This window comes from Prunus dulcis, chromosome 4 (assembly GCF_902201215.1).
Source record: "Prunus dulcis chromosome 4, ALMONDv2, whole genome shotgun sequence".
Lineage (NCBI taxonomy): Eukaryota > Viridiplantae > Streptophyta > Magnoliopsida > Rosales > Rosaceae > Prunus > Prunus dulcis.
The window spans coordinates 5,764,602-5,789,610 of NC_047653.1; the positions used below are offsets into that span (position 1 = coordinate 5,764,602).

Genomic DNA, 25,009 nt, shown 5'->3' on the forward strand with positions numbered 1-25,009 from the left:
CTTTTTTCTCTTGATTTAGATTATATTTTTATGAACCAGTTGTATCATGTTACGATCTAAAGGTTAAGCAATTGAATCTTCTGGTTTTTAATAACTTTTTCATATTGGAATCAGTCTGAGGAGCGATGCTATTGAGCATTGTTTGCATGTGAAACTCTTTGAACTATAACCATGAGCAAAATTTGTAAATTTGTTTGCATGTGAAACTCTTTGAACTATAACCATGAGCAAAATTTGTAAATTGGAACACTGAATTGTTGGTTTAAAGTTGTTCATAGTTTATTGAGTGTAGGGAGAAGCACCAGTTTGACAACAATGTTTCCCCTGTTTTCTTCTTCCTAAATTCAACACTGACAACACCAATAGGCTTCTCAATATTCTATACAAGTCTGAGGAAAATTTCAATTGATCATTGATTTGCATCTCAAACTGTGAATTTATATAATTCAGTCAAAAGAAAACTTATTCAATGTTGAAAAATCTTTACATAGAACACAGACCGAATTGTGTCTTGGGTCTTGGTTCCAGCTTCCAAGCTGTTCAGAGTTTGCTAGCGAGAGCAAGATACTTGGTATGACGGCCCTGAGCTATAATTTTGCCTGTCTTCTTCTTCCTTAACTCAACACTGGCAACACCAACAGCCTTCCCAACTCGTAAAGCCTTGGCCTCAACCTCAACTTCCTCACCAGGGTAAGCAGAATCCAAGTATGAAACATTGATCTCCACTGAAACTCCAACGCTGGGAGTTCCGACGGTGAGGATTGCAGCTGACCCTATCAAATCCACAAGGGTTGCTGTGGCTCCACCATGCATAAAATTGCCTCCATTCAGCAAACGAGGGGGTACTTTGAAGGAGCAAACAATACGACCGGGTTCAAGGAGATCAACTTGAATGCCTTTCATGATAAAGGGCTCAAAGAACTTATCTGGCAGCCCATCCATGGAGATTGCCATTTCACCTTCTTTCTCCAAGAACTTCTTCACTGACTCCATACTTGTTTCCTCATTTCCTTCTTTCTTCATTTCAATTATTGCAATCAATTGAATATTAATCTACAAAAGGACTTTGTCTGTCTCAGTCTCAACATAAGATAACAATTCTTGATAATAAAAAATATTATGCAACTCAGGGGAACAAAAAAAGAATCATACAAGGGCCAAGTTAAAAACTTTAACCTATGTTTTCATTTAGACACATACACACACTAAGGTTCTAATCTAGATAGAGCAGTCAAACCAAACCAGCTTCTTAGTCAATATTTGCAAGGTGGTTTCATATCATTTTCATTTTCCTCCTAAATTTCTCCACAATCAACCAGAGCTCTGAGCTCTGAGCACTGAGAACCCTAACATTACATCCATAGAGAAAAAAGAGAACTTCGTTTGCACACAAGCAGATCAAGTCAGATTCAAAACACATTCAAGATCAGGAAAAAGGCCAAGCTAACCCAGAATCCAAAATCTAGTTACAAATATGACAAATTTCCCAAATATTTTCTGAGAAACACCTAAATTGCGAGTTTATACAAAACCCCAAATCTAATCTCAAATTCCTCTCTAAAAACAAAACCCAGATCATCAATTCCATTAAATTTCAGAAACGGAAACATAAACCAGGGGGAGAGAGCTGAATCATACAAATAGAGAGAAAGAGCTCTGAATGATTAACAAATAGCTAAGAGAAAGATCAGAACCTCAGGGCAGTGTGTTATGTCCTTCTCTGACTCAGTGTTGCCTTAGAAATGCGAGAAGATAATAAGAGATAGGTTTCTTTCAATTTTGTTGGGTAAAAAGAAGGTTTCTTTCGAAAGTATATTTTTGTTACTTATAATTTTGACTCAATTTCGTTTTAATCCTTGTAGTTTCAAATATAGCAAAAGCAATCTTATTCCTATGGTTTATATGGCAATTGAATCCATCTCTTTTTTTTTTTTCTTTTTTTTAATTATTATTTATAAACTTGAAAATCAATCATTATATTAGCGACCATGATGGATACTACAAACTAACCAACCATGATTTTTTTTTTTTTTAAACAAATAATATTCTAAATTATTATAATGTACAATAATCGAATTTAAAGAGATAAGCACACTATATATAGACCTAACTTAGGTGCACACCAACACGGAATTATTGAATCAAACATCATAAAGAAAAAAAACCCTCATCACAAGTAAAAGGTGAATTTCCAAGTTTTGATGTTACTTAACAATGTTTTGGTGATTTCAATTCCACCACCAAACTCCTTGAACAGAGGAGAGTGTTAAGAAAATTTAGTAAACACTTTTATAGGAGGAATGCTTGGTTCTAATTTCTCTAAACTCATTTGAGTGGCTCAATTAGCCCACTAGTGGTCTAGTGGTCTAGTGGTCTAGTGGTTAGGTTCAATTCCTTTAATAATAAATAATAAAGAAAAATTAGGTTTTTTTAATACCTAAAAAAAATTTACTAATTTGGGTTAGCCCAAAGAGAGCCCAGATTCGTTGGCCCATTTGTAAACCTATACAGTAACTGACGCTTTTGCCCCTTTGTGTTTAAACAAGGCGCGTCTTCTCTGTTTCGTTTTCGTTCTCGTTCGTTTGGCAGCAGCTTCGTGTTCTTCTCTGTTTCGTCTTCGAGCTCAGTTGTGTGGCAGCAGATTTCGTCGTTTGGCAGGCAAATTTCGTTCGACGACGAGCAGCAACGACGAGCAGCAACGACGAAGAGCAGCAACGACGACGAGCAGAAACCACCACCAACAACGACAACCACTGACGACTATCGAAGCGATTTTCACTCTCTTGGGAAAAAAACAGTAAGAAAATGACCCTCTAACATAGATTTGTCTTCGATTTTAGGGATTACACATTTTTGCATGTTGTTCTTTATGCAATGCAGTTTTTGGAAAAATGGATGAATCGTTGGATTCAAAACTACTCTTCGTTTAGGTTTTGCTTCGCTTATAGGGATTAACCATTCAAAATCGTTGGATTCAAAATTTCTGGTTGTTTGTAGCAGATTTTGAACCAGAAACAGTTTCTGGTTCCATAATTCACTTTCAGAGTGCTTTTTGCTAGGGTTTATGGGAATGTTATAACTGATCATGAAGTCAAACGTGTTTTGATATTCAGTATTGTCTTTGCATTTTGATTTCTGGTTGTTTGTAGCAGATTTTGAACCAGAAACTGCAATGCAGTTTCTGGTTCCATAATTCATTTTCAGAGTGCTTTTTGCTAGGGCTTATGGGAATGTTATAACTGCTCATGAAGTCAAACGTGTTTTGATATTCAGTACTGTATTTGCATTTTGATTTCTGGTTGTTTGTAGCAAATTTTGTTGCAGAAACTGCAATGCAGTTTCTGGTTCCATAATTCAATTTCAAAGTGCTTTTTGCTAAGGTTTATGGGAATGTTATAACTGCTCATGAAGTCAAACATGTTTTGATATTCTGTTTTTGTTTGTTGTTTTGTTTGCATTTTCAAGGCTAATGGAGGTGTGTGTCATTGCCAAGTGCACATATAAGTCGGAAACCATCATGTTTTCAGTTTCATCAGAGTCATCCATGGTTGATATTTTGAAGACTTTGTGTCTGAGGTTTAGGGGTTTGCAGTTGGGTTGTTTCACATTACGGTATTCGGTGCCCAGTTATCCGAGTTGTTTTCTAGAAACGGATAGCGATTTGGACTTGATGAGGACATTTTTGTTGATATCAAATGAGAAGACTGTTGATATTTTAGTGAAGGATTTATGCGGGATCAGCGAATATAGTGGTGATTTTTGTGTAAATAAGGAGTTGATAGCATGTGAAAAGGGCGAGTCGTCGTGTTCTAGTACTGTCGAAGACAGAAACGAGTTTTTGGGCAGGTCGAAGAGAGCAAGTGCTAAGCCTTTGTTGTCAAATGAGTGGGAGACATACATACATCATGTGGGGCAGAAGTTTGACGGGGGTGCAGAGGAGTTCCGGTTGAAATTGTGCAAGTACGCTCTTGAAGTAGGATTTAATTTTTTATATGCCGGCAATGACAAGAAGCGGGTGGTTGTTGTTTGTTCGAATAAGAAATTGGAGGGTTGCAGCTGGCGTGTTTATGCTTCTCGTTGTGAAGCTACTGGCAGTTTTGTAATTCGGATGTTAAATAATGTTCATACATGTGCGGGTCGGATACGGGAATCAAAGAGTAAGATGATGAGGTCTCGTGTGGTGTCCTCCCTCATTGTGGACAGAATTCGTGCAAAACCAGAGCTGAAGCCAATTGAGATTATACACGAGTTCAAAGATTATTATGGTATAGACATTTCATACTACCACGCATGGTTTGGCAAAGAGTTAGCTAAATTGGACGTTCACGGTGATGAGTCGAAGTCCTTCAACGAGTTAGTGTGGTATACGGACGCGGTAAAGGAAACTAACACTGGTTCTCTCTGCACTCTTGATTGTGAAGCTGGAATTAATCGCTTTCGACGGTTTTTTGTGTCTTTTGGCGGTTGCATTGTTGGATTTCAATATTGCATACCCTTGTTGTTCATTGATGCTACGTTTTTGAAGAGCAAGTACAAGGGGCAGCTTCTCTGTGCTTTGGGAAAGAATGGAAATCAAGGTATGGTTACCGTAATGTATTGCAGATTTTCATTTGTTGCAATTGTTATCAGAAACTGCATTGCAGTTTCTTGTTTCATAATTCGATTTTATTAATATTTTTTGCATGTCTGTGGGAATGTTGGAACTGCTCATGAACTTAAATGTGTTTTAAACTTAGTTTTAGTACTTGGATCATGGATTTGGCTTTTGGTTTCCTTTCAAATTTGAGCAGATTTGTTTTCATAAACTGCACTGCAGTTTCCCTTTTTTGCTTATACTTGTGCTTTTGGTTTTGTTTTGCGGGGTTTTATCCTCTAGCTTTTGGAGTTGTTGATTCTGAGACAGAGGAGAATTGGACTTGGTTTCTTCAACATTTGGCTTCTATATTGCTACCGATGGGGAGAGTGGTGACCTTTTTCTCGGACCGCAATCAAGGTTTGTTAAATGCAATGGGGTTTGTGTTTCCCGGATGGCCTCATTCTTACTGTTATTATCACCTCAAACAGAATTTGATATCAAAGTACCCAAAGTCAGGTTATGGGAAACTGCTCCAAGACCGTGTTATCAATTTATTTAGTAGATGCGCATATACTGTTACGGAGGAAGAGTTTAAGGTAGCAATGGAGGAGTTGGTGATTGTTGGGAGTTCGAAAGTGAAGGCATTTATATCTGATTTGTCTAGAGATCACTATGCCAACGCATTTTTCAAAGGAATGCGTTATGGGGAGATGGCAAACAGTTTAGAGGAGTCCTTTAATAATTGGGTTGGTGTGTTTCGAGATTTGCCGGTGCTACCTTTGATAGAAGGGATTCGACAGAAATTGATGGTATTGAATTCTCAACGACGATTTGAAGCGGAGAAGTGGACAACCGTTTTGTGTCCGGAGATGGAAACTAGACTCTGTGAAAATGCGGAGGCCGGTAGGACTTGGGCAGTTCGTCGTTCTAATTCCACTGTTTTTGAAGTATTTGCTGATTATTCTGTGATGGTTGATCTCGAGCAAAGGACTTGTTCTTTCCGTCTTTGGCAAATTGACGGTTTTCCTTGCACACATGCGGTGGCTGCAATCCTAGCAAAGAGAGATTCAGTTTATGATTACGTGGAGTGTTACTACAAAACCGACTTCTTTCAAAAAGCCTATGAGAGTCCTATTTTTCCTATTCCAGATATTGGGAAAGGATTGGGCAGCAATGGTTCTGCAGTTGGAGTTGTGCTTCCGCCAATTACAAAGAGGCCAGCCGGAAGACCACCAACAAAGAGGATCAAAGTTTTTGGTGAATTTAAAAGGCCATTGAAATGCAGTCGGTGAAGTGTTGTTGGGCACAATAGGAAGACTTGCAAGGCTATTATATGAACACTCCTTCTCATTTGACAATTTTTTATTTTAGATATGGTTTAGCGAATGTATAGTCAGTTTCTGCGATGCACTTTTTGCAAAAACTGTATTGAAGTTTTAGTTGCTTGTAATTGGCTACCCAGCTTCTAATTGGATATTGTGATTCTTTTTTGAAGTTAATGAAAATTATACAATTGTTTAATGAGTGGATATTCATTTTCGACTGCCATTCAATGCTTGTTTTCAGATTTTGTTGCAGAAACTGCATTGCAGTTTTTGTTTATTTCAGATTTTGTTTCAGAAACTGCACTGCAGTTTCTGTTTATTTGTTGCAGATTATGAGCAGAAACTACATTTCAATGCTGACCTACTTAAATGTGTTTTGAACAAAGTTTTAGTACTTTGATTATGGCTTTGGCTTTTGGGTTCTTGTCGCATTTTTTGAGCTGATTTTTTATTTTTATTTGTTGCACTGCAGTTTTAATTTGTTGCAGTATTTTTGACCAGAAAATTCAGTGCAATTTGTTTGTTTCCTTTTCGTTTTGTTGCATCCTGTTCCAAGATTATATTACAGTTTATATGTATAGGAAATATGTTCTCATATACCATAACTAGAAATATTTACAAACATCCACAAGAATTAAGATACATATTGCCTTGAGTTAACGAAAGGCAAATCACTAGAGACGATTAATTACACAGTTTTTGTGGTGTAGGAGTTTTGTGACATATTGTGCTCGATATTCATTCATGAATTTCTTGTCCACGCTTTTTGGAATGGGCTGTCCTTGTGCTATTTTATCCATATAGAACATGACGAACATGCCGCAATCCAATCTGCAAATGAAATACGAGATTAGTTTTTTTTTGCTTTTGAATGATTTCAAACTGTAATGAATAGTTGAGTAGACACAATTCTTACGAAGATACAGTTTGTTGAGCACATTCCATGTCATCCTCAAATGGAAACTGCAATGGATTTTGCATAATCCAATTGAGAGTGAGTTCTTCAGTTGGAGTCAAATCTTTTTGTACAAGTGTCGGGGGCCCTTCCTTTTGCTTCACAATTGTTGGTTTTTTTTTAGTTTCTATGAACACTCGTGCTTGAGGTCTTATATATTCTAGCCACCCTTCAACAATATTAACCTGTTTAAAGAAGAAGAAAAAAATAGAAAAAGAAATGGTAATCAGTGCATTGCATATTATAGTTTTGGTCTGAAATTAGGCAGTATGTATAATACAGAAACTACAATGCAGTTTCTGTTTGTGTTTGTGCTGAGAAATTAAGACAGTTTCATTCCACTTACAAAGTTTCGAGCAATGTCAATGCACCTTTCTTCTTTTCTATGTCCCAACGATCTAAGTGGATTGTAGTGTCTCCACTTTCGTTCATTTTTGTGAAATGTGAGAAGTGTGAAGTGGAACTCTTCTTTTGAAATAATCGGGAAGAAAAGAACACTGCATTTCCCGAGTTTTTCAAGTAAGTGTTCATACAGGGCCCTGTGCCAAAATGGCTCTTGGAAGCTTTGCATGTAAGCCTGATATCATAGAATGGCAATTTGTTAGTATATATTTTTCGAAAACTGCAGTGCATTGTCTTTTTAAACAATTTTGAATTTTCAAAATAATACTTACCCAAGTCCATGTGGACATGTACTGTGGACTCCCTGTCTGCATGGGGTCTATTTTATCCTCCTCTATTTGGATATAGGCCTCAATAACCTGTTTCACATTGATTGGAGAAAAATGGAATTATAAATGGGTAATATAGGTAGCACAAATAAAAAAATACAGTGCAGTGTGTGTTATAGAATTGGTAAATACTTACGTTTTGTGACAGTTCCAGGTCCCATACAATATCTTTGAGATCATGGTTTGTCACTTTCTCACTATTGAGTCCTGCCCAAAAGATATCACTGCGGATTTGAATACATGAAATTCACAAGATTAGTTTTAGTTTAATTGTAATTAAAAGATGAAAGAATTGTTATTTTGGAATAGAGATATTACCGAGGTTGAGTACTTAAGTAGTGTTTTTCAATTCTTTCCCTATCCGCCTTTGGAATTTTCTGCCACACCTTCCTCTGACCCCATCCAAGTTTTTTCTTTGTTGGCTTTTTTTGTCCTTCATCTTCATCACTTGATTGTTCCAGACCTATAGGAATTGAATCATGAAGGCTCGTTCCTTTTGGGGGATCGGGAATTGGATTTGTGGCATCGGGCTGAGATGCCTCTTGTGTTAACTGCAGATTGAAAGGAAACTAATTAGAAACTTCATTCGATAAAACAGAAACTGCAATGCAGTTTCCATTTCTACAAAGCAGATAACACACTGCATTGCAGGAACTGGAAACTGCATTGCAGTTTCTGTTTCTGTAAAGCAGATAACACACTGCATTGCAGTTTCTATTTCTGCAATGCAGAAAATAGAAAAAAGCAGCAGCTTGAACTGCAGTAATTGCATACCTCCTCGGACGAGATAAGCTTGAATTGTGGTAGTTCTTCATCATCCTTTTTTGCCTCTTTTTTGTTTTCTTATTTTTTTCGTACACATAGCAAGAAGCTTGAAGCCTCTTTCTTTCTCTGTTCTTCAACCTTTGTACTCTTGAAGGAACAGCAGGTGTTGGAGCATCTTGCTTCTTCTCTTCTTCTCTCTCTTCTTGTTGCTTCTCTTGTTCTTTATTTTCTTCTTCTCTCTCATTTTCTTCTTCTCTCTCTTCTTGTTGCTTCTCTTCTTCTTTCTTTTCTTCTTCTTTCTCTTCAACTGGTTGTGTTGGTTGTTTTGTAGGCAGATCCATCTCCATTTCAAAGATTGTTGGGTCTGACAACAAGCTTTCAATTTCTGCCTTGTACTTTCCTTGAATCTCCTTTTTCTTGGCAATCTTCTCCATGTCAATACGAGTTTCCTTGCCTTCCAATTCTGCAATCCTCCTTTTCAGATTTTGTATTTCATTAAGCTGAATTGTAGATTCCACTGTCATGGTGGCAGTCACACATTCTTCATTATCTAATTTCTCTATGTATGTTGCCAACTCCACTTCCAGCTCCTTTGATCTCTTTTCTGCTTGGATAAATATATCCCACAAGTCCTTCATTTTCTTCTCACTGTCTTCATTTTTTTCATCCTTCCACAGTTGTAATCTTCCGGGCAAACGAAGCTGGGATCTTCTTGTTGGCGGTAGTTGATTTGGTCTGTCATGGACTTCACCAAGAGGTCTTGAATTGCAAGAGGTTCTTTTCCAGCTTCCTCTGCTTCTCCTTTTTGTCCCTCATCATCTTCTTTTTCTTTTTTCTGCATATTGAACAGAAACTAATTAAAAACTGCATTGCATTGGAGGAAACAAAAACCGAAATGCATAATTCACTGTTTAGAGATTCTTATACCTTGTCAAGAGGGTCTCCCTCTTCTCCGGTAGTTTTTCTTTTTTTATATGTTTTCAAAATACCCTGTACAATGAAATTGAATGATTCAGAAACTGCATTGGATAATCTGCTACAAACAACCAGAAATCAAAATGCACTCTGAAATTGAATTATGGAACCAGAAACTGCATTGCAGTTTCTGGTTGCTTTTTGAAATTGAATTATGGAACCAGAAACTGCAATGCAGTTTCTGGTTCAAAATCTGCTACAAACAACCAGAAATCAAAATGCAAATACAGTACTGAATATCAAAACACGTTTGACTTCATGAGCAGTTATAACATTCCCATAAACCCTAGCAAAAAGCACTCTGAAAGTGAATTATGGAACCAGAAACTGCATTGCAGTTTCTGGTTCAAAATCTGCTACAAACAACCAGAAATTTTGAATCCAACGATTTTGAATGGTTAATCCCTATAAACCAGACTGCAATGCACAGCAAAAATGCAAACTGCAATGTAGAAAACACAAACTGCAACGAAGCAAAACCTAAACGAAGAGTAGTTTTGAATGGTTACCTTCTCAACATTATCTTCCTCTTCCCTGGTAGTTTTTTGCTTTTTAGGAGTTTTAAAAATACCCTGTACAATGACAATGATTTAGCATGGATTCACATTCAAGATACATTAAAAAAGAACATGCGATAAATTGCATACCTCGATGTCATTCAAGTCCTTTATTTGGTTGAATCTTGTGTGGAGTTCCACAAGACTCCATTTAAGAATGGCAGGAGTTTCTTTCTCCTTGCCAAGGATTGGTTGTATGATGTTTGTCCTCTCACACAGTAGAAACTGCACAGTTCAAAAACAAGATATATCAGAAATTAGGTTGGAAACTGCATAGGATAAAACAGAAACTGCTTTGCAGTTTCCGTTTCTGCATTGCAGTAAATGGAAACTGCATTGCACTAAATGGAAACTGCATTGCCTAAAACTCAAAATGCATTGCATAAGCCACTGTTTACTTACCAATATTAGGATAGTGCAACCCGAAACAGCTCCTATAGAGGCTTCTCCTCCCTTCTTTGCTTTTGCTTTTGCTTTTGCTTTTGCGGTCAAGGATTCATTCATGTAGGCTGAAACAGCTCTTGCCCACGAATAGCTTGAAAGTGTGTCTAGATTCACACAGTGCTCAAATAATTTCCAATGCAAAGTCGATGAAGAGTTGGCAAAAAGGAATGTCATGCACAGCAGAATCAATATTAGGCTGACCACCTCCTTGTCGTAATCGACTTCTTCTTCTTCTTCTTCTTCAGCTTCTTTCTTTTCTTTTCCTTTGTTCGTTTTTTTCTTTTGCTCTGTCTTTGCCTTTTCTTTCTTCGGTTGGTTTGCCAAGGCAATTGTCTTTTGTAATTCTGCTTCTACCTGGTTTTTTGATGGTTTTCCCTTTTCTCCAAAGTGCCTTGTTCTGAAGGTAGCAGTGTACCTATCATTGACAAGTTTGACAGATTTGCCTTCATTTGGCAGTCCTAGAATCTGTGTCACTGCATTGCCTGTGATTTGGAATGATTTGGTTCCAAATTTGAAGGACTTTGTATCCGGATCAAATGTCTTGAGCAGCTGTACTAAGTCAAGGTCCGACTTATTCATGTTATTCATGTCGATTCTTTGGTGGTAAAACAGCTTGATCAAGTTCCAGAAAGGGGTTTTCTTGAGAAGCTTCTTCTGCCTTTCATTGAGCTTGTCCTTTATGTCTCTAATGATGTTGTTGAAAGCATAGGCATTGCACCGAAATTGGACATAGTCCGGGTGCTTTGCTTTCCGATCATAGTTTGGCTTTGGCTTTGGTTTACTCTTTTGAGCCATCGTTTTGATTCTGCGCTTTGGTTGGTTTTCAGCTTCATTCTTTTGTGGTGACATTTCTTGTTCCATTTTGTGATACGCACTGCAGTTTGTGGTCAAAATCTGCAACAAACAACCAGAAACTGCTGCTCAAAATTTGATGTGAAAAGAAACCAAAATGCAAAAACAGTACTGAAACTAATATCAAAACACATTTAACTTCATGAGCAGTTATAACATTCCCATAAACCCTAGCAAAAAGCACTCTGACATTGAATTATGAAACCAAAAACTGCATTGCAGTTTCTGGTCAAAATCAGAAATCAAAATGCAAAGACAGTACTGAATATCAAAACACGTTTAACTTCATGAGCAGTTATAACATTCCCATAAACCTAGCAAAAAGCACTCTGAAATTGAATTATGGAACCAGAAACTGCATTGCAGTTTCTGGTCAAAATCTGCTACAAACAACCAGAAATTTGCTACAAACAGCCAGAAATCAAAAGCAAAAACAGTACTGAAACTAATATCAAAACACATTTAACTTCATGAGCAGTTATAACATTCCCATAAACCCTAGCAAAAAGCACTCTGAAATTGAATTATGCAGTTTCTGGTTCAAAATCTGCTACAAACAACCAGAAATCAAAATGCAAAGACAGTACTGAATATCAAAACACGTTTGACTTCATGAGCAGTTATAATATTCCCATAAACCCTAGCAAAAAGCACTCTGAAATTGAATTATGGAACCAGAAACTGCATTGCAGTTTCTGGTTCAAAATCTGCTACAAACAACCAGAAATCAAAATGCAAATACAGTACTGAATATCAAAACACGTTTGACTTCACGAGCAGTTATAATATTCCCATAAACCCTAGCAAAAAGCTCTCTAAAATTGAATTATGGAAGCAGAAACTGCAATGCAGTTTCTGGTTCAAAATCTGCTACAAACAACCAGAAATCAAAATGCAAAGACAGTACTGAATATCAAAACAAGTTTGACTTCACGAGCAGTTATAATATTCCCATAAACCCTAGCAAAAAGCTCTCTGAAATTGAATTATGGAACCAGAAACTGCATTGCAGTTTCTGGTTCAAAATCTGCTACAAACAACCAGAAATCAAAATGCAAAGAAAGTACTGAATATCAAAACACGTTTGACTTCACGAGCAGTTATAATATTCCCATAAACCCTAGCAAAATGCTCTCTGAAATTGAATTATGGAACCAGAAACTGCATTGCAGGTTCTGGTTCAAAATTTGCTACAAACAACCAGAAATCAAAATGCAAATACAGTACTGAATATCAACACACGTTTGACTTCACGAGCAGTTATAATATTCCCATAAACCCTAGCAAAAAGCTCTCTGAAATTGAATTATGGAACCAGAAACTGCAATGCAGTTTCTGGTTCAAAATTTGCTACAAACAACCAGAAATCAAAATGCAAAGAAAGTACTGAATATCAAAACACGTTTGACTTCATTATCAGTTATAACATTCCCATAAACCCTAGCAAAAAGCACTCTGAAAGTGAATTATGGAACCAGAAACTGCATTGCAGTTTCTGGTTCAAAATCTGCTACAAACAACCAGAAATTTTGAATCCAACGATTTTGAATGGTTAATCCCTATAAGCGAAGCAAAACCTAAACGAAGAGTAGTTTTGAATCCAACGATTCATCCATTTTTCCAAAAACTGCATTGCATAAAGAACAACATGCAAAAATGTGTAATCCCTAAAATCGAAGACAAATCTGTGTTAGAGGGTCATTTTCTTACTCTTTTTTTCCCAAGAGAGTGAAAATCGCTTCGATAGTCGTCAGTGGTTGTCGTTGTTGGTGGTGGTTTCTGCTCGTCGTCGTTGCTCGTCGTCGTTGCTGCTCGTCGTCGTTGCTGCTCGTCGTTGCTGCTGCTCGTCGTCGCTGCTGCTCGTCGTTGCTCGTCGTCGTCGTTGGTGGTGGTCAGTGAGGAACTATCGGCTGAAGCACTCTGAAGTTGAAGATGAAAGGTCGCGCGAAAGGGATTTTGGAACTGATTCAATTTGAGTAGTGTCGTTTTTTGTTCTGTTTTGAGTCTTGTTATGTCGTTTTGACTCTATATTTGACAATAAATCACAATGGCACATGTTGTAATTGTAGTGCTCTTCAATGTTATTTTAGTAAAAGTAGGTGTTACTTTATTGTCTTTGGTTTTATATTAATTAAGTAAAATTGTATATCTATCTTTTAAATTAGTAAAGTATTTTATGTGTGAAAACTAAAGCTCCCTAATAATAATATATATTTTTTGTTTAAGAAACAGAGAGGAAAAAGCTGTGAGGCTAGTTGTTGAATAAACAAATATTGATGGTTTGAAGAATTTGACAGAGACAAGGACTCTATCCTCTCTGTCCCTCTCGTACCATTAAGTGAGTGGGAGAATCGTCTCTTTCACTCTCATATTGTTAGGGGAGAGAGAGAGAGAGGAGAGATGATGAGTTTCAGAATCAGTGGAAGAAGCTAGCCGCCATCTCCTCATACCAATTTGCTGCTTCTTGCTTCAGCTGCTGTCTCTCTGCTTCAATATCTCATCACCTCAGAAATCTACTGCCAGTGCCAACCCTTTCTAAGGTACCTCTCTTCTCTCTCTCTCTCTCTCTCTCTCTCTCTCTCTCTCTCTCTCTCTCTCTGTGTGAGTTGGCTTGAATGATCATAAACTGCTAGTTTTCTTCTTTGAAAATGTTTAAGGTTGTTTTATTGGAATTCAAAGAGGCATCAAAAGCAATGTTTCCCTGTTTGCACAGTAAAAACACTGTGGTTAAAAATTATTTATTTCTTTATGAGTGTATATATAGGGAGAACAGTTGTCTTAAATGATTGAATTTTATGGAAACCCTATGAACCAACCCATAAGCCTCGAGTGCAATCCACGTGTGACGTGTCCTATATACAAAATGAACCCAACTTCAAACCAAAGTTATTATCTTGATATGATTTATTTCCATTCCAATATGACGAGGTCAGTTTGCACGTCATCAAAATGCTCAGCCATTAATTTATTGTCTCCCCACGAGAAAAATAGTACGGTCGTCGAATTCTCATACAAAAAAATCAAAGAGATGTAGGCCTCCTCTCGTACAGAAATTGTAAGGAATAAATTTTCAACTGTGTTATCTTCCCTTGCAACGGAAGTTTTTAGGTTCGATTCTTCTCTATTTCAACATCGCTTGTATAAAAATAAAACAAAAAGTTTTTAGAATATTATAATAAGTTTAGTTAAATTTCTATAGCTTTATTGTTAGTCCACTCCATCCCTTTGATATTGTGAACAAGAAAGAGTATTTAAATTGGAAAAGCCATGAGATGAGTATCTAGGATAGTAGATAAATATTTCAAACTCTAGCTCAATACAATAATAACGATATTCAATGTGGATGTCACTTGTCAAAGCATTTAGCCCACTGCACTTGGGAAATTAGAAAAGTGGCAGCCATCTGATTATGCAACTTGGAAAGGAAAAAAGAAGTAATAATATATACAAAACCTCTGAAGTCAGTCAACGTAGTCTTAATGCTGAGATTGTCAATGTGTGACTAAAATCTAACTGGAAATATTCCACATACATCAACATCCTTAACATCCATGCTAATTAATGGAATCTACCCCAAAAACATTTGTCGGCAGATTAATATATTTCTCATCAGATTAGACGCATGAATAGAACTTTATATTAAATATGTTGTCAATAATTCTGATTGTTGAAAATGGATTGTTCTCTACTCTTTGTGTTAGAACAAGTACTTTAGGAACCATTGGCAATTCAAATTTTGTGCCGTCGAGGAGCCAGCGCTTGTGTACAATAACATGATCGATTCGAGGAGGATGTTGAAGCAACCATGGCATCTTTCAGTGTCCGTTGCCTTCTTTTCCAGCCTATGCTTCTGGTTTCAGGTGTCCATGGCGCAAAATGCCACTACCGATCCATCTGAAGGTACACTAGCCATGCTTTCAAAAGTGTATATATTTCTAAGCATCTTTTAAATACAGAGTGTATATATGTTGTTTTTTCCTTCCTTTTTGCGATTTCTGGACAGTCTAGTAACGTAAGTACGTTATGTGATGTGTATACAACGATTGAATTGAGAGTGCAGTGAGGGCGTTGAACTCAATATTTGAGCAATGGGACACGCAAGCGGGGGGGCTGTGGAATATCAGTGGAGAGCCATGCAGTGGATCTGCCATTAATGGAACCGAGTTTGAGGATCCAGCTAATAATCCAGCCATCATTTGTGATTGTACTTATGAAAAAAGTACTACCTGCCACATCACCCAACTGTATGTTACCCTCCTCTCTCTCTCTCTCTCTCTCTCTCCCCACATACTCTTTAGTCTTGTGTTGTTGACTGTAGCAACTCCATTAATTATGTGTTAGAAAACTAAGCAGATCATGCCTGATATATCAATTCTAATATTAAGTGCCTAACGGCTCAATCTTTTTTCTTTCCAGGAGAGTTTATGCTCTGAACAAACGAGGGGTGTTTCCACAAGAATTTGTGGCTTTAAGATATCTGACCTATTTGTATGAAGTTTTTCCAACCCCTTCTCTGTTGTTTGGTTTATCACAGTTTACATTTTCATATAAAAGACACAAGTTTCTTACCGTTCAAAATTGTCACGAATATTTTTTATACTCGGAGATTAATCACTGGTCATTGCATTAGGAAAATTGATCAGAATTATTTCACCGGTCCCCTACCAGCATTCATCGGCAATATGTCTGCGTTGACATTATTGTAAGTAGTGAAAGAACATTTGTTTTAGTACAATTTTTTCCTCTGTCAAATACTTCGATGAGTCTCATTCCATGTACAATTTCTACAATTGACTTAGTTTCTATTTTCCTTTTTCTCCATTTTTTAAACTTTAAGGAACTACTTACTAGTTATAATCTTTGAGGTAAGCCTAGTTGCTTTGTGATTGGCTTTGTTTTTCGTTTTTGGTCCTGATATATATAAGTTGGAATTGCATTTCTTACAAATCAATTAATTTTGTTGGTTTATTTATTCTTGGAGGACATGAAACATAGACTCCCAAGTGAGTAATACCATATGGTAAAAGAAGCACGTAGTACTATTATACATAAAATTATTTTGTTTTTATCCTGAATTATAAATGGGTGCTAATATCTTTAATTGATATTTCCATTCAGGTCAATTGCCCACAATTCATTCTCTGGCCCCATCCCCAAGGAGCTTGGAAACCTTAAGGAGCTAAAATTGCTGTAAGCAATGAAACATAAGAAAACACAATTAAATTTTGTGTTTTAGACATATGAGAAATGCTCAATTGGGACATGTTAAATATAGAACCCCCTATCATTTAATTATATACCTCTTCAACATGACTTGTTGCAGGTCCATTGGATCAAATAATTTCTCCGGAACACTCCCTCCAGAACTTGGTAACTTAGTCAAGCTCGAGGAATTGTGAGTGCATCATTTAACTCATTGAATTTGAATCACATGTTGCAATGTATAATTATTTTCTCTTTAAGGAGTGGTTTATTTGTTAATTCATTATCGATGAGCAAGAAATGCATTTATCATATGAATTTGGTACTAATCAGTTTATGATTTTCACAGGTACATAAACAGTGGTGGATTCAGTGGTGAAATTCCTTCAACATTTGCTAAGCTCATCAACATGCAAATCCTGTAAGAATGGTCCTTAAGTGGTGTTTTAAGTTTTTTGTTCATTCGGTACTTTGAGATTGCTATTCTGGGATGAGCTTACCAACTATGAGTCAACCTTTTGAATTTTAGTGGGGCATCAGACAGTCCTTTATCAGGAAAGATACCTGCTTTCATTGGGAATTGGACAAAACTAACTTCTTTGTAAGTATGGAAAACTTTTAACCTTCTGCAGTTTATGAAAGCAGACCTGCATGGCTGAGATGGGTCTTTTATTCACAAGCATCTCTAATGTTTTTGTAGGAGATTTCAAGGGAACTCTTTTGAAGGCCCAATACCAACCAGTTTTTCTCAATTGACCTCATTGAATTCTCTGTAAGGGCAAATGCTTCATACGTTTTACTCTCTCCCCCCCCCAATATACTAGCATCACTTATGTTTGTGTATGATTATGCAGGCGAATCAGTGATATATATAATGTGAGCTCCTCTCTTGATTTTATAAGTACTTTGAAGAACTTGACTGATTTGTAAGTTAACATTCTCGTCCCTTCAAATATCGTGATCTAACTTCTTTTTCCTTCTAAAAATTTGCAATCTTACTCATTTACTTGTGCACTAAATGTTTTGCTGGTGTAACAGAGCTCTACGGAATGCATTAATCAATGGCAGCATCCCTACTGATATTGGAGAATATCAAGGTTTACAGATACTGTACGTTCCAGCAGATATATAATCTTAATTCCCAAAAATACCAATTAATTTTCTTTCATTCTAATTGCTCTCTAACCTTATCATTCATGTTGCAGGGATCTGGGTTTCAACAATTTAACAGGCCAACTCCCAAGTTCTTTGTTCAACATGAGTTCTCTTACATATTTGTAATAAGCCCTGCCTTCATTATTCCCTTTTTCTGTACTTATGCCATTGAATTTCCTGCTCAGAAACTTAGTCGTTCATCTGACCTTTGTCTTGTTTCTTTGTTTGTTTCTTTTTTTTTTCTTTTTCTTTTTTTTCTTTTTTTTTCTCTGGGTGCCTCCTATTATTGGTATGGCCAGATTTCTTGGAAACAATAGTCTGTCTGGACCTCTTCCAAGCCAAAAGAGCAATCTACTACATACTATGTAAGTCCTCCTGTCATAGAAGTATGCTATATGTACTGGCAATGAAACCAGTACTCTTGTGTGTGTGTGTGTGTACGCGCATTCTGGCAGCCTTTTTCCTACTTAAATTACTTTGAACTTTCATGCATTTTTGTGCCTTCTCATTCTGTATTGTTATGTGCAGAGATTTGTCTTACAACTATTTCTCGGGAAGCTTTCCCCCATGGGTAACCACAATATCGCAACTGTATGTCACCTTTTTATATTTCACCTTCATTTTTATGGTCCAAATCACCTTCATTGTGCATATATAATACCACATGAAATGAAATTCAATAAATTAGGAGGGATGGATTTTAAATACTGATATGTTGAGATCTTGAACACGAAATTTTCATCTTCATATGTGGATTGATTAATGATTTTATGCAGGAACTTAGTGGTCAACAACTTCACATTTGGCAGTTCAAACATAACGTGAGTTGAAGTTTCTCTTACCCTTAGTTAGACAGACAATACTATCACTACTTGCTATTACACTTCTTCAGTTTAATGGATTCTTCCACTACCATTTTCCATCTGGATAAATAATAATTGTTCTCTGTTTTTTCAGTCTTCCAGGATTGAATTGCCTCCAGAGGAATTTTCCATGCAATCGAAATACTCCTCGATGTAATCTTCTTTTATTTCACTAGCCATTAATTAATGCACTATCATGTTACAGGAATAGGCATTGCTTCTCTAGTAAGCATATCTGGTTATAAATATGTGATTCAGAAACATTAGTATGATTCTTGAGTTTGAAGTTTTTATCACTAATCAATTTTATAGATGCAAACTTCTCAATCAATTGTGGAGGATCACAAATGAGAGGAAGTGATGGCATATCGTATGAAGCTGATGACTCAGATCTTGGCCCAGCAACATTTAATGTAACCAGTACACAGAAATGGGCTGTTAGCAATGTGGGTTTGTTTGCTGAAAAAAAGAATCCATCATTTGTGCAAAACACCCTTACGCAAGTCACCGGTACAGATGTGACCCCAGAGCTTTTCCAGAATTCAAGGTTGTCCCCAGGTTCACTGCGATACTATGGCCTGGGTCTTCAGAATGGACCTTATACTGTAACATTGCAATTTGCAGAAACGGTTTTTGACAGCCGCGCTAAACAAACTTGGGAAAGTCTAGGAAGGCGTGTATTTGATATCTATATTCAAGTAAGGCTGCTAATAAACTATTTGAACTAAAGGCAACCTCGTTAGACAGAATTATTTAACTATCTCTTCATTTGCTTCCTAGGGGAACCTCATAAGGAAGGACTTCGACATATCGAAGGAGGCAGGTGGGGTTAACAGAGCAGTTAAGAGACCCTTCAAGGTTAATGTGACAGAGAATTACCTAGATATTCATCTGTTCTGGGCTGGTAAGGGAACATGTTGCATACCTCAACAGGGTGATTACGGCCCGCTAATATCGACTGTCCATGCTGCTTCAGGTATATAATATAATGTTAAATTGTGAAGATTTCCTATGAATGGTTTAAATGTATCTTTCTGCTGCTAAATTATTGGCACTGAACAATTATTCTATTTCATTGGTCAGATTTTACACCAACTGTTTCTGGGCTTCCACCAACTACTCCAGGAAAGAAGAGCAGGAATGGGTTGATAGTTGGTATTGCAGTCCCTGTTGGGGTTGTGAGCTTGCTATTATTATTTGCAGTTCTATATATGAGGAGAAAAAAATCAGAAAAAGATGACGATGAAGGTAAAAGAGCATATTATTAGTGGTTAATTCTGCATGAGGTTTTAGGTTCTTTCTAGTGTCGATAAGCATGAAGCCTTTGAAAGAAATTACTTCTTATGTGTTGTGACATTAACACAAATTTTATAGTAGCATGTATTGTTTCGAAATATAAACATATGTCATACTTTCTTTTGAATATGCAGTTCTTCTAGGATTAGGCCCCCGACCAAATACTTTCAGTTATGCTGAGTTGAGAGCTGCAACAGAAGATTTTAATCCTTCAAATAAGCTAGGAGAGGGAGGATATGGACCTGTTTATAAGGTGAAATCTATTTTACATCAATATCTGCTACTTTAAAGTAATGACTTTGATTTCTTACAAAAAGAAATTGAGAGAGAAGCAAAATAGATTCTTTTTACTTCACTTTCATGTTACTGAATTGTATTTCTGTTTATAGGGTACAGTATCTGATGGGAGGGTAGTGGCTGTGAAGCAACTTTCAGTAGCATCTCACCAAGGGAAGAGTCAATTTGTAACCGAGATTGCTACAATATCTGCAGTCCAACATCGCAATCTAGTGAAATTGTATGGATGCTGCATCGAAGGAACCCAGCGCATTTTGGTTTATGAGTATCTTGAAAACAAGAGCCTTGATCAGGCACTTTTTGGTAGGTTTTATAGAAACAGAATACTCTGCAGTTTCAAGGACTCTAAAAGTTCATCCAAGTTTTTTACACAACCACTTTGTTATAATATTTCTCTGCTGAGGAGTGAAGTTTAAAGAAACCAAAAGAGTAATATTCGAATCATATGAAATTAAAAACCTGCACATTCTTTTGCTACTTTGCCTTTTATTTTGCAAAAAAACAGAATACTCTGCAGTTTAAAGTACTCTAAGGTTACATCCAATTTTTTTTTTCTTTTTCTCTTCTACTTGTTATTAGTTGTTAACATGCATTGTTTCTTCTCCATGCAATGTTTCAGGAAGAAATGAATTGCACCTTGACTGGCCTACCCGCTTCAATATATTGTTGGGAACAGCAAGAGGACTTGCTTACCTTCATGAGGAGTCAAGGCCCAGGATTGTACATCGAGATGTCAAAGCCAGTAATATTTTGCTCGATGCAGAACTCTCCCCAAAAATATCAGATTTTGGATTGGCAAAGCTTTATGATGACGAAAAAACCCACATTAGCACCCGGGTTGCAGGGACAATGTAAGCCCTCGTTTAAGTTATACATTGTTAATCGTGACTAGGGTGTAATCCAAGCAACCATTTCATGATCTTGTAGAGGTTATTTGGCGCCGGAGTATGCAATGCGCGGACATCTGACAGAAAAGGCTGATGTATTTGGTTTCGGGGTTGTTGCTTTGGAGATCCTCAGCGGGAGGCCAAACTCAGACAACAACTTGGATCGTGAAAAGATTTATCTTCTTGAATGGGTAGGAAAACAATATGCCTAGCTACTTTTATTTTAGAATTGTTGTGAAAACTTATTTACTTATTTCCTTTTTAACACTGCCATGCACATGATGTTTGTATTCAGGCATGGACTCTACATGAAAACGACCAGAGTTTGGGGCTGGTGGATCCGAGATTGACAGAGTTTGACGAAAATGAAGCAACTAGATTGATAAAAACAGCTCTCCTCTGCACTCAGGCATCACCAATGATGAGGCCATCGATGTCACGCGTAGTGGCAATGCTCTCTGGAGATATTGAAGCAAGCACTGTTATTTCAAAGCCAAGTTATTTGACAGATTGGGATTTCAGAGATGTAACAAGTAGCTTTTTGATGGATAATGATACCCCATCAACTGGGAGCAATGTTCTTCTCAACCGTCAGCCTGAAGGGAGCACAACTGGTGCTAGCCCAGAGATTGACCTTTCGCCGTCTCCGGTAAATGTCACTGAACCAATGCTCACTGGCATTATAGGAGAAGGCAGGTGAGAACGAAGAAGTTGCCATTGTCTTGCCCTTGCTGTCAGTCTGTGACTTTTACTGCTAAAACTTTCCTAAATGTTGTACTTGTCTTTGGGTCCTTCTCTTTTTTTTTTTGGTCAAAGCTTTGGGTCTTTCTCTGCCTCTAGTTTTTAGCAATGGCGATGCATATATAAAATAAGATACAATTCTATAGATATCTGGTTGCCTTCATCCTCCTCATTGAATAATAATACATGTTCTATAGATTTTCTTTTAATTAAGAAAAAGAAATGGATGTTCCTTTTTCTTTTTGATAGTACAGTAAATTTTAAATAAAGAAACAACTTTACATAAGCGCTTATAAGCAAAAGTCTCGCAAATTTAGAGATGTTAATAGCTAAATGGTAAATTTCAGCATATGTGAACGACTGTGAAAATGTTTGATTAATAAAATGTCACAACGAACTCAAATTGATCCACAAGCAACTCAGCACCAAAACAAATCTTAGCAACAGAAAAATATGGCAAAACGGTTTCTCAACTTTCCAATGTGGGACTCTTTACATTTACATTCTCATACGCATCTGCACGTGTGGCGAATTTTCAAACCTAACACGTGAACAACACATTTTGGGTGATGTGGAGTACGTGTGACCCGCTCTGATACCATGAAGTAAGTTGAGGTTCCACCCCAAAACCAATTGGCAATAGGAGGAGTAGCCCAACTCCTTATAAGCCCTTGTTAGGTTTTACAACTTTTCAATGTGGGACTTTTTACCTTCACATTCTCACAAATGATTCACCATGTAGGCTTTAGCGGACTAAACATGTGACATAGAATGGTAGGTGGGTTTCCAAAAAAAAAACATACGAAGTCTTTCTTTTCTTTTCCTTGGAAGCATATTCCTCGGTGTACCCGCCAGATCACATGAGGCAGTCCAGGCCCACATTTTCTTCGTTTCTATTGGCCCCACCAAAAGTAGCCGTTAGAAATTTGAACGTTAAGCCTGCCCTTTTCCAGAACTTTAAATGCTGGAACTTGCTTTGCTCTTGTGGACAGAATCCGATACTTCCAGATTGGCACCAGACCATATAATATATATACACACACACTCACCCAGTCGGTCTTATCCGAACTCAAAGAAAGAAGAAAGCTTTGAGAAGTGAAAGTAGTTACAGAGAGCTAGTAAGAAGAGAGAAGAAAAGAAACTAAAGATGGGTATGGTTGTGGTGATCTCTCTGCCTTTTATTTTGTTCACCATACTGCTTGGTTTTGGGTGCTACTTCTTTGGAAGAGCCAGAGGGCGAAAAGACGCAATTGCCTCAGCTCAGGTTTATGGGGTGCCTACTCCACCACAAGGAGCTAATAATTCTCTACCTTCATCTCCTCCACCACATCCTTTCAAGCACGACAACTCTGCCAATGTTTAAGCCTCTTCCTCCTTAGCTTCTTCATATGTTTTCTGTTCTTGTTCAGATCAGAGAGCAAAAGAGTGTGTGGTTTTTTTTTTTCCAATTTTTTTTTTTTTATGTGTTTTGTGTGAATTTTGAACTGTGTTGGGGAGAAAAGCCCAATTGGGCATGTGGGTTGGTGTATATTTGTTGTAACCTGAATCAATAACTGATGAAATACAAATTTTATTTATTTATTGAGATTGTTTTTCTGAACTCTTGATTTTCTTATCTAAATTGAAAATTGGCAGACTTAATGCAATAAACAAAAAACAGGGGAGAGGGGAAACAGAGCAGAGGATTTTTTTCCCAATATTGACAAGTGATTCAGCATTGTAGTTGATAACAAAATAACCAAAAACAAGTTTACATATAACTAGACAAGACATCAAAATGCCTGCTTTCAATTTTATAAAGAAAACTCAATCAGACACCTTACAGTCAGTCGAAGACAGCCAAAGTTTGATAGCCTTGGCCGGAGATGTCTAATTCCATGACCTGGTCGGGGTCAAGTTGGCCGTCATTTTCCAAGAAGCACTTGAGCATAGCCTCCGAGAACCACCCAACAACGTCACCCCTGGCTCTTCAGTACGCCATGGCGCATACCCCTGGCTCTTCAGTACACCATTCACCACCTTTCTCTCTTCTCTCTTTCTCCTCAAACAAACACAACAACCCACCACCCCAACTCCGATTCACCCCACTCACTCTCTCTCTCAAGAACAACCCTTACCTTCATCTGTTTTCGAATGGTTCTGTAGGTAGTGTCCTGTGGGACACCCCAAAATCTCTATAAATAGAGCCCATTGACCCCAGGGTGCAAGGTAATAGTCATTCTGTCATATAAAGTAGGGTAAATATTCATATATGCTCACCTATATTCATATTATTTATTTATATAAGTATAAAGATGTGTTAATCTTAAATAAAATATGAAATATATCTAAATTATAATAGGAAGTAAATCTCTATTACAATAGGACTAAATAATAAATGGTAAGTAGCCAAAATTCTAATAAAATAAGGAATCAAAATCCTAACTAAATAAGGACTCGCCAACACATTCAACACTTTGCCCTTACTTTGTCAATAGTTAACTCCTCTTTTTTTGGCCTAAATTTAGCATTAGAGAGCCTTCACCCAGTGCCACACCGGTGCCTTGGGTCTCTCTCTCTGTGTAGATAGCCCTCAACCTGCCGAAGGAAAGTGCTTACCAAAGACAGATTAAAGCACACTTCATCTTTGAGTTTGAGCCCACTACTGATAATCAAGTTTTGAGCACAAACAACGGTGAACATCATTTCTTTTGGGACTAATTAATAAACCAACTGGAGCATACACAACTTTCACGGTTCCTCTCATTCTCTTTTTTTCTTCTTCTTTTCAAATATTTTAGTATTTTTTTCTTTTTTTCTTCCCTTTTTTTTTTTTTTTTTTGTAAACTTTAAATTAATTGTGAGATTTCTTGTTTTGTTATTCACTGTAGTTCTTCACCCCAAAAGCTCGGAGAAAGCACAGAGCCGGTGAGAAACTCCTATCTTTGCTACTATAAGCATAATTGCATTGCATGCGTGAATATTTGGTGTTGAAAATATATAAATAAAGAAACTATAAGCACCTGCTTGCATGCATGCAAAGCTAATCATGTCTTTTTCTTATTTTCTGGGGGGTCAGAAGCTAAGCCATGTCATGAATGATATATAGTAGTTGGTGCCTCTCTGCCTCACATGGACTCATGTGTTGGTCAAAGGTGTTTCTACAATTAAGAGAACAAATATTATGTGAGCTTACAAATTTGTGCTAATAATGTTCAGTGTTAGATCAGTTTTAAAATATAATCTGTTGCAAATTGTAATTAAAACTATACAAAAATAGATCCGATACTAATTAAAATTGATAATTATATATAAAAAAATTAGGGTTTTCATCCTTCACATTCCTTTTAGTGTAAGTACATGTGAAATGATTCCTCTCATCATCATCAGTACTGTGAAGAAAGAGGGG

General features: G+C 37.0%; 6 protein-coding genes across 7 annotated transcripts in view; 3 read left to right on the forward strand and 3 right to left on the reverse strand.

Moving 5' to 3' along the window:
• LOC117624270 (probable LRR receptor-like serine/threonine-protein kinase At1g56140) overlaps positions 1-21,830 on the forward strand; it is a 32,084-nt gene extending 10,254 nt beyond the window's left edge. Inside the window, exons 1-25 of one of the 2 annotated variants that reach the window (XM_034355423.1) lie at positions 13,432-13,720; positions 14,882-15,080; positions 15,241-15,424; positions 15,597-15,668; positions 15,811-15,882; positions 16,299-16,370; positions 16,504-16,575; positions 16,732-16,803; positions 16,912-16,983; positions 17,083-17,154; positions 17,237-17,308; positions 17,421-17,492; positions 17,588-17,659; positions 17,837-17,902; positions 18,066-18,128; positions 18,314-18,358; positions 18,495-18,553; positions 18,713-19,098; positions 19,181-19,376; positions 19,484-19,648; positions 19,831-19,949; positions 20,086-20,296; positions 20,613-20,844; positions 20,921-21,071; positions 21,176-21,830. In XM_034355423.1, the coding sequence (XP_034211314.1) occupies positions 14,954-15,080; positions 15,241-15,424; positions 15,597-15,668; positions 15,811-15,882; positions 16,299-16,370; positions 16,504-16,575; positions 16,732-16,803; positions 16,912-16,983; positions 17,083-17,154; positions 17,237-17,308; positions 17,421-17,492; positions 17,588-17,659; positions 17,837-17,902; positions 18,066-18,128; positions 18,314-18,358; positions 18,495-18,553; positions 18,713-19,098; positions 19,181-19,376; positions 19,484-19,648; positions 19,831-19,949; positions 20,086-20,296; positions 20,613-20,844; positions 20,921-21,071; positions 21,176-21,580 (3,129 nt within the window). In that variant the 5' untranslated portion in view covers positions 13,432-13,720; positions 14,882-14,953 and the 3' untranslated portion in view covers positions 21,581-21,830. Of the gene's footprint in view, positions 1-13,431; positions 13,721-14,881; positions 15,081-15,240; positions 15,425-15,596; positions 15,669-15,810; positions 15,883-16,298; positions 16,371-16,503; positions 16,576-16,731; positions 16,804-16,911; positions 16,984-17,082; positions 17,155-17,236; positions 17,309-17,420; positions 17,493-17,587; positions 17,660-17,836; positions 17,903-18,065; positions 18,129-18,313; positions 18,359-18,494; positions 18,554-18,712; positions 19,099-19,180; positions 19,377-19,483; positions 19,649-19,830; positions 19,950-20,085; positions 20,297-20,612; positions 20,845-20,920; positions 21,072-21,175 lie in introns of those variants that run through there. The other variant, XM_034355421.1, reaches the window with a different exon arrangement.
• LOC117624272 (acyl-coenzyme A thioesterase 13) lies at positions 306-1,816 on the reverse strand. Its single transcript, XM_034355425.1, has 2 exons — positions 1,695-1,816; positions 306-1,053 (listed from the first exon to the last, which is right to left on the reverse strand). Exon 2 carries the CDS (start codon positions 1,021-1,023, stop codon positions 541-543), a length of 483 nt encoding a protein of 160 aa, XP_034211316.1. The 5' UTR covers positions 1,024-1,053; positions 1,695-1,816; the 3' UTR covers positions 306-540.
• Positions 3,470-5,868, forward strand: LOC117625172. Its single transcript, XM_034356778.1, has 2 exons — positions 3,470-4,577; positions 4,877-5,868. The coding sequence occupies exons 1-2, from the start codon at positions 3,470-3,472 to the stop codon at positions 5,866-5,868; spliced, it is 2,100 nt and encodes a 699-aa protein (XP_034212669.1).
• LOC117625173 lies at positions 6,483-8,990 on the reverse strand. The gene is made up of 7 exons (XM_034356779.1): positions 8,661-8,990; positions 7,906-8,138; positions 7,724-7,811; positions 7,531-7,617; positions 7,203-7,433; positions 6,818-7,041; positions 6,483-6,732 (listed from the first exon to the last, which is right to left on the reverse strand). Exons 1-7 carry the CDS (start codon positions 8,988-8,990, stop codon positions 6,576-6,578), a joined length of 1,350 nt encoding a protein of 449 aa, XP_034212670.1. The 3' UTR covers positions 6,483-6,575.
• On the reverse strand, positions 9,733-11,123 carry LOC117625174. Its single transcript, XM_034356780.1, has 4 exons — positions 10,287-11,123; positions 9,975-10,109; positions 9,837-9,899; positions 9,733-9,744 (listed from the first exon to the last, which is right to left on the reverse strand). Exons 1-4 carry the CDS (start codon positions 11,121-11,123, stop codon positions 9,733-9,735), a joined length of 1,047 nt encoding a protein of 348 aa, XP_034212671.1.
• Positions 21,831-22,606: 776 nt separating the features above from the next.
• On the forward strand, positions 22,607-23,204 carry LOC117625903. Its single transcript, XM_034357491.1, has one exon. It carries the CDS (start codon positions 22,769-22,771, stop codon positions 22,982-22,984), a length of 216 nt encoding a protein of 71 aa, XP_034213382.1. The 5' UTR covers positions 22,607-22,768; the 3' UTR covers positions 22,985-23,204.
• Positions 23,205-25,009: the final 1,805 nt, after the last annotated feature.

What these genes read in the sequence shown, in the direction of transcription:
- LOC117625172 (XM_034356778.1), top strand. Translation starts at nt 3,470, where the DNA reads ATGGAGGTGTGTGTCATTGCCAAGTGCACATATAAGTCGGAAACCATC. An exon ending in GGGAAAGAATGGAAATCAAG is followed by an intron (nt 4,578 to 4,876) that starts GTATGGTTACCG and finishes TTTATCCTCTAG; the next exon opens with CTTTTGGAGTTGTTGATTCT.
- LOC117625174 (XM_034356780.1), bottom strand. Translation starts at nt 11,123, where the DNA reads ATGGCTCAAAAGAGTAAACCAAAGCCAAAGCCAAACTATGATCGGAAA. An exon ending in GTTGCACTATCCTAATATTG is followed by an intron (nt 10,110 to 10,286) that starts GTAAGTAAACAG and finishes TGAACTGTGCAG; the next exon opens with TTTCTACTGTGTGAGAGGAC. An exon ending in AGGACTTGAATGACATCGAG is followed by an intron (nt 9,900 to 9,974) that starts GTATGCAATTTA and finishes GTCATTGTACAG; the next exon opens with GGTATTTTTAAAACTCCTAA.
- LOC117625173 (XM_034356779.1), bottom strand. Translation starts at nt 8,990, where the DNA reads ATGAAGGACTTGTGGGATATATTTATCCAAGCAGAAAAGAGATCAAAG. An exon ending in CAAAACAACCAACACAACCA is followed by an intron (nt 8,139 to 8,660) that starts GTTGAAGAGAAA and finishes TTCAATCTGCAG; the next exon opens with TTAACACAAGAGGCATCTCA. An exon ending in ACCTGGAACTGTCACAAAAC is followed by an intron (nt 7,618 to 7,723) that starts GTAAGTATTTAC and finishes AATGTGAAACAG; the next exon opens with GTTATTGAGGCCTATATCCA.
- LOC117625903 (XM_034357491.1), top strand. Translation starts at nt 22,769, where the DNA reads ATGGGTATGGTTGTGGTGATCTCTCTGCCTTTTATTTTGTTCACCATA.
- LOC117624272 (XM_034355425.1), bottom strand. Translation starts at nt 1,023, where the DNA reads ATGAAGAAAGAAGGAAATGAGGAAACAAGTATGGAGTCAGTGAAGAAG.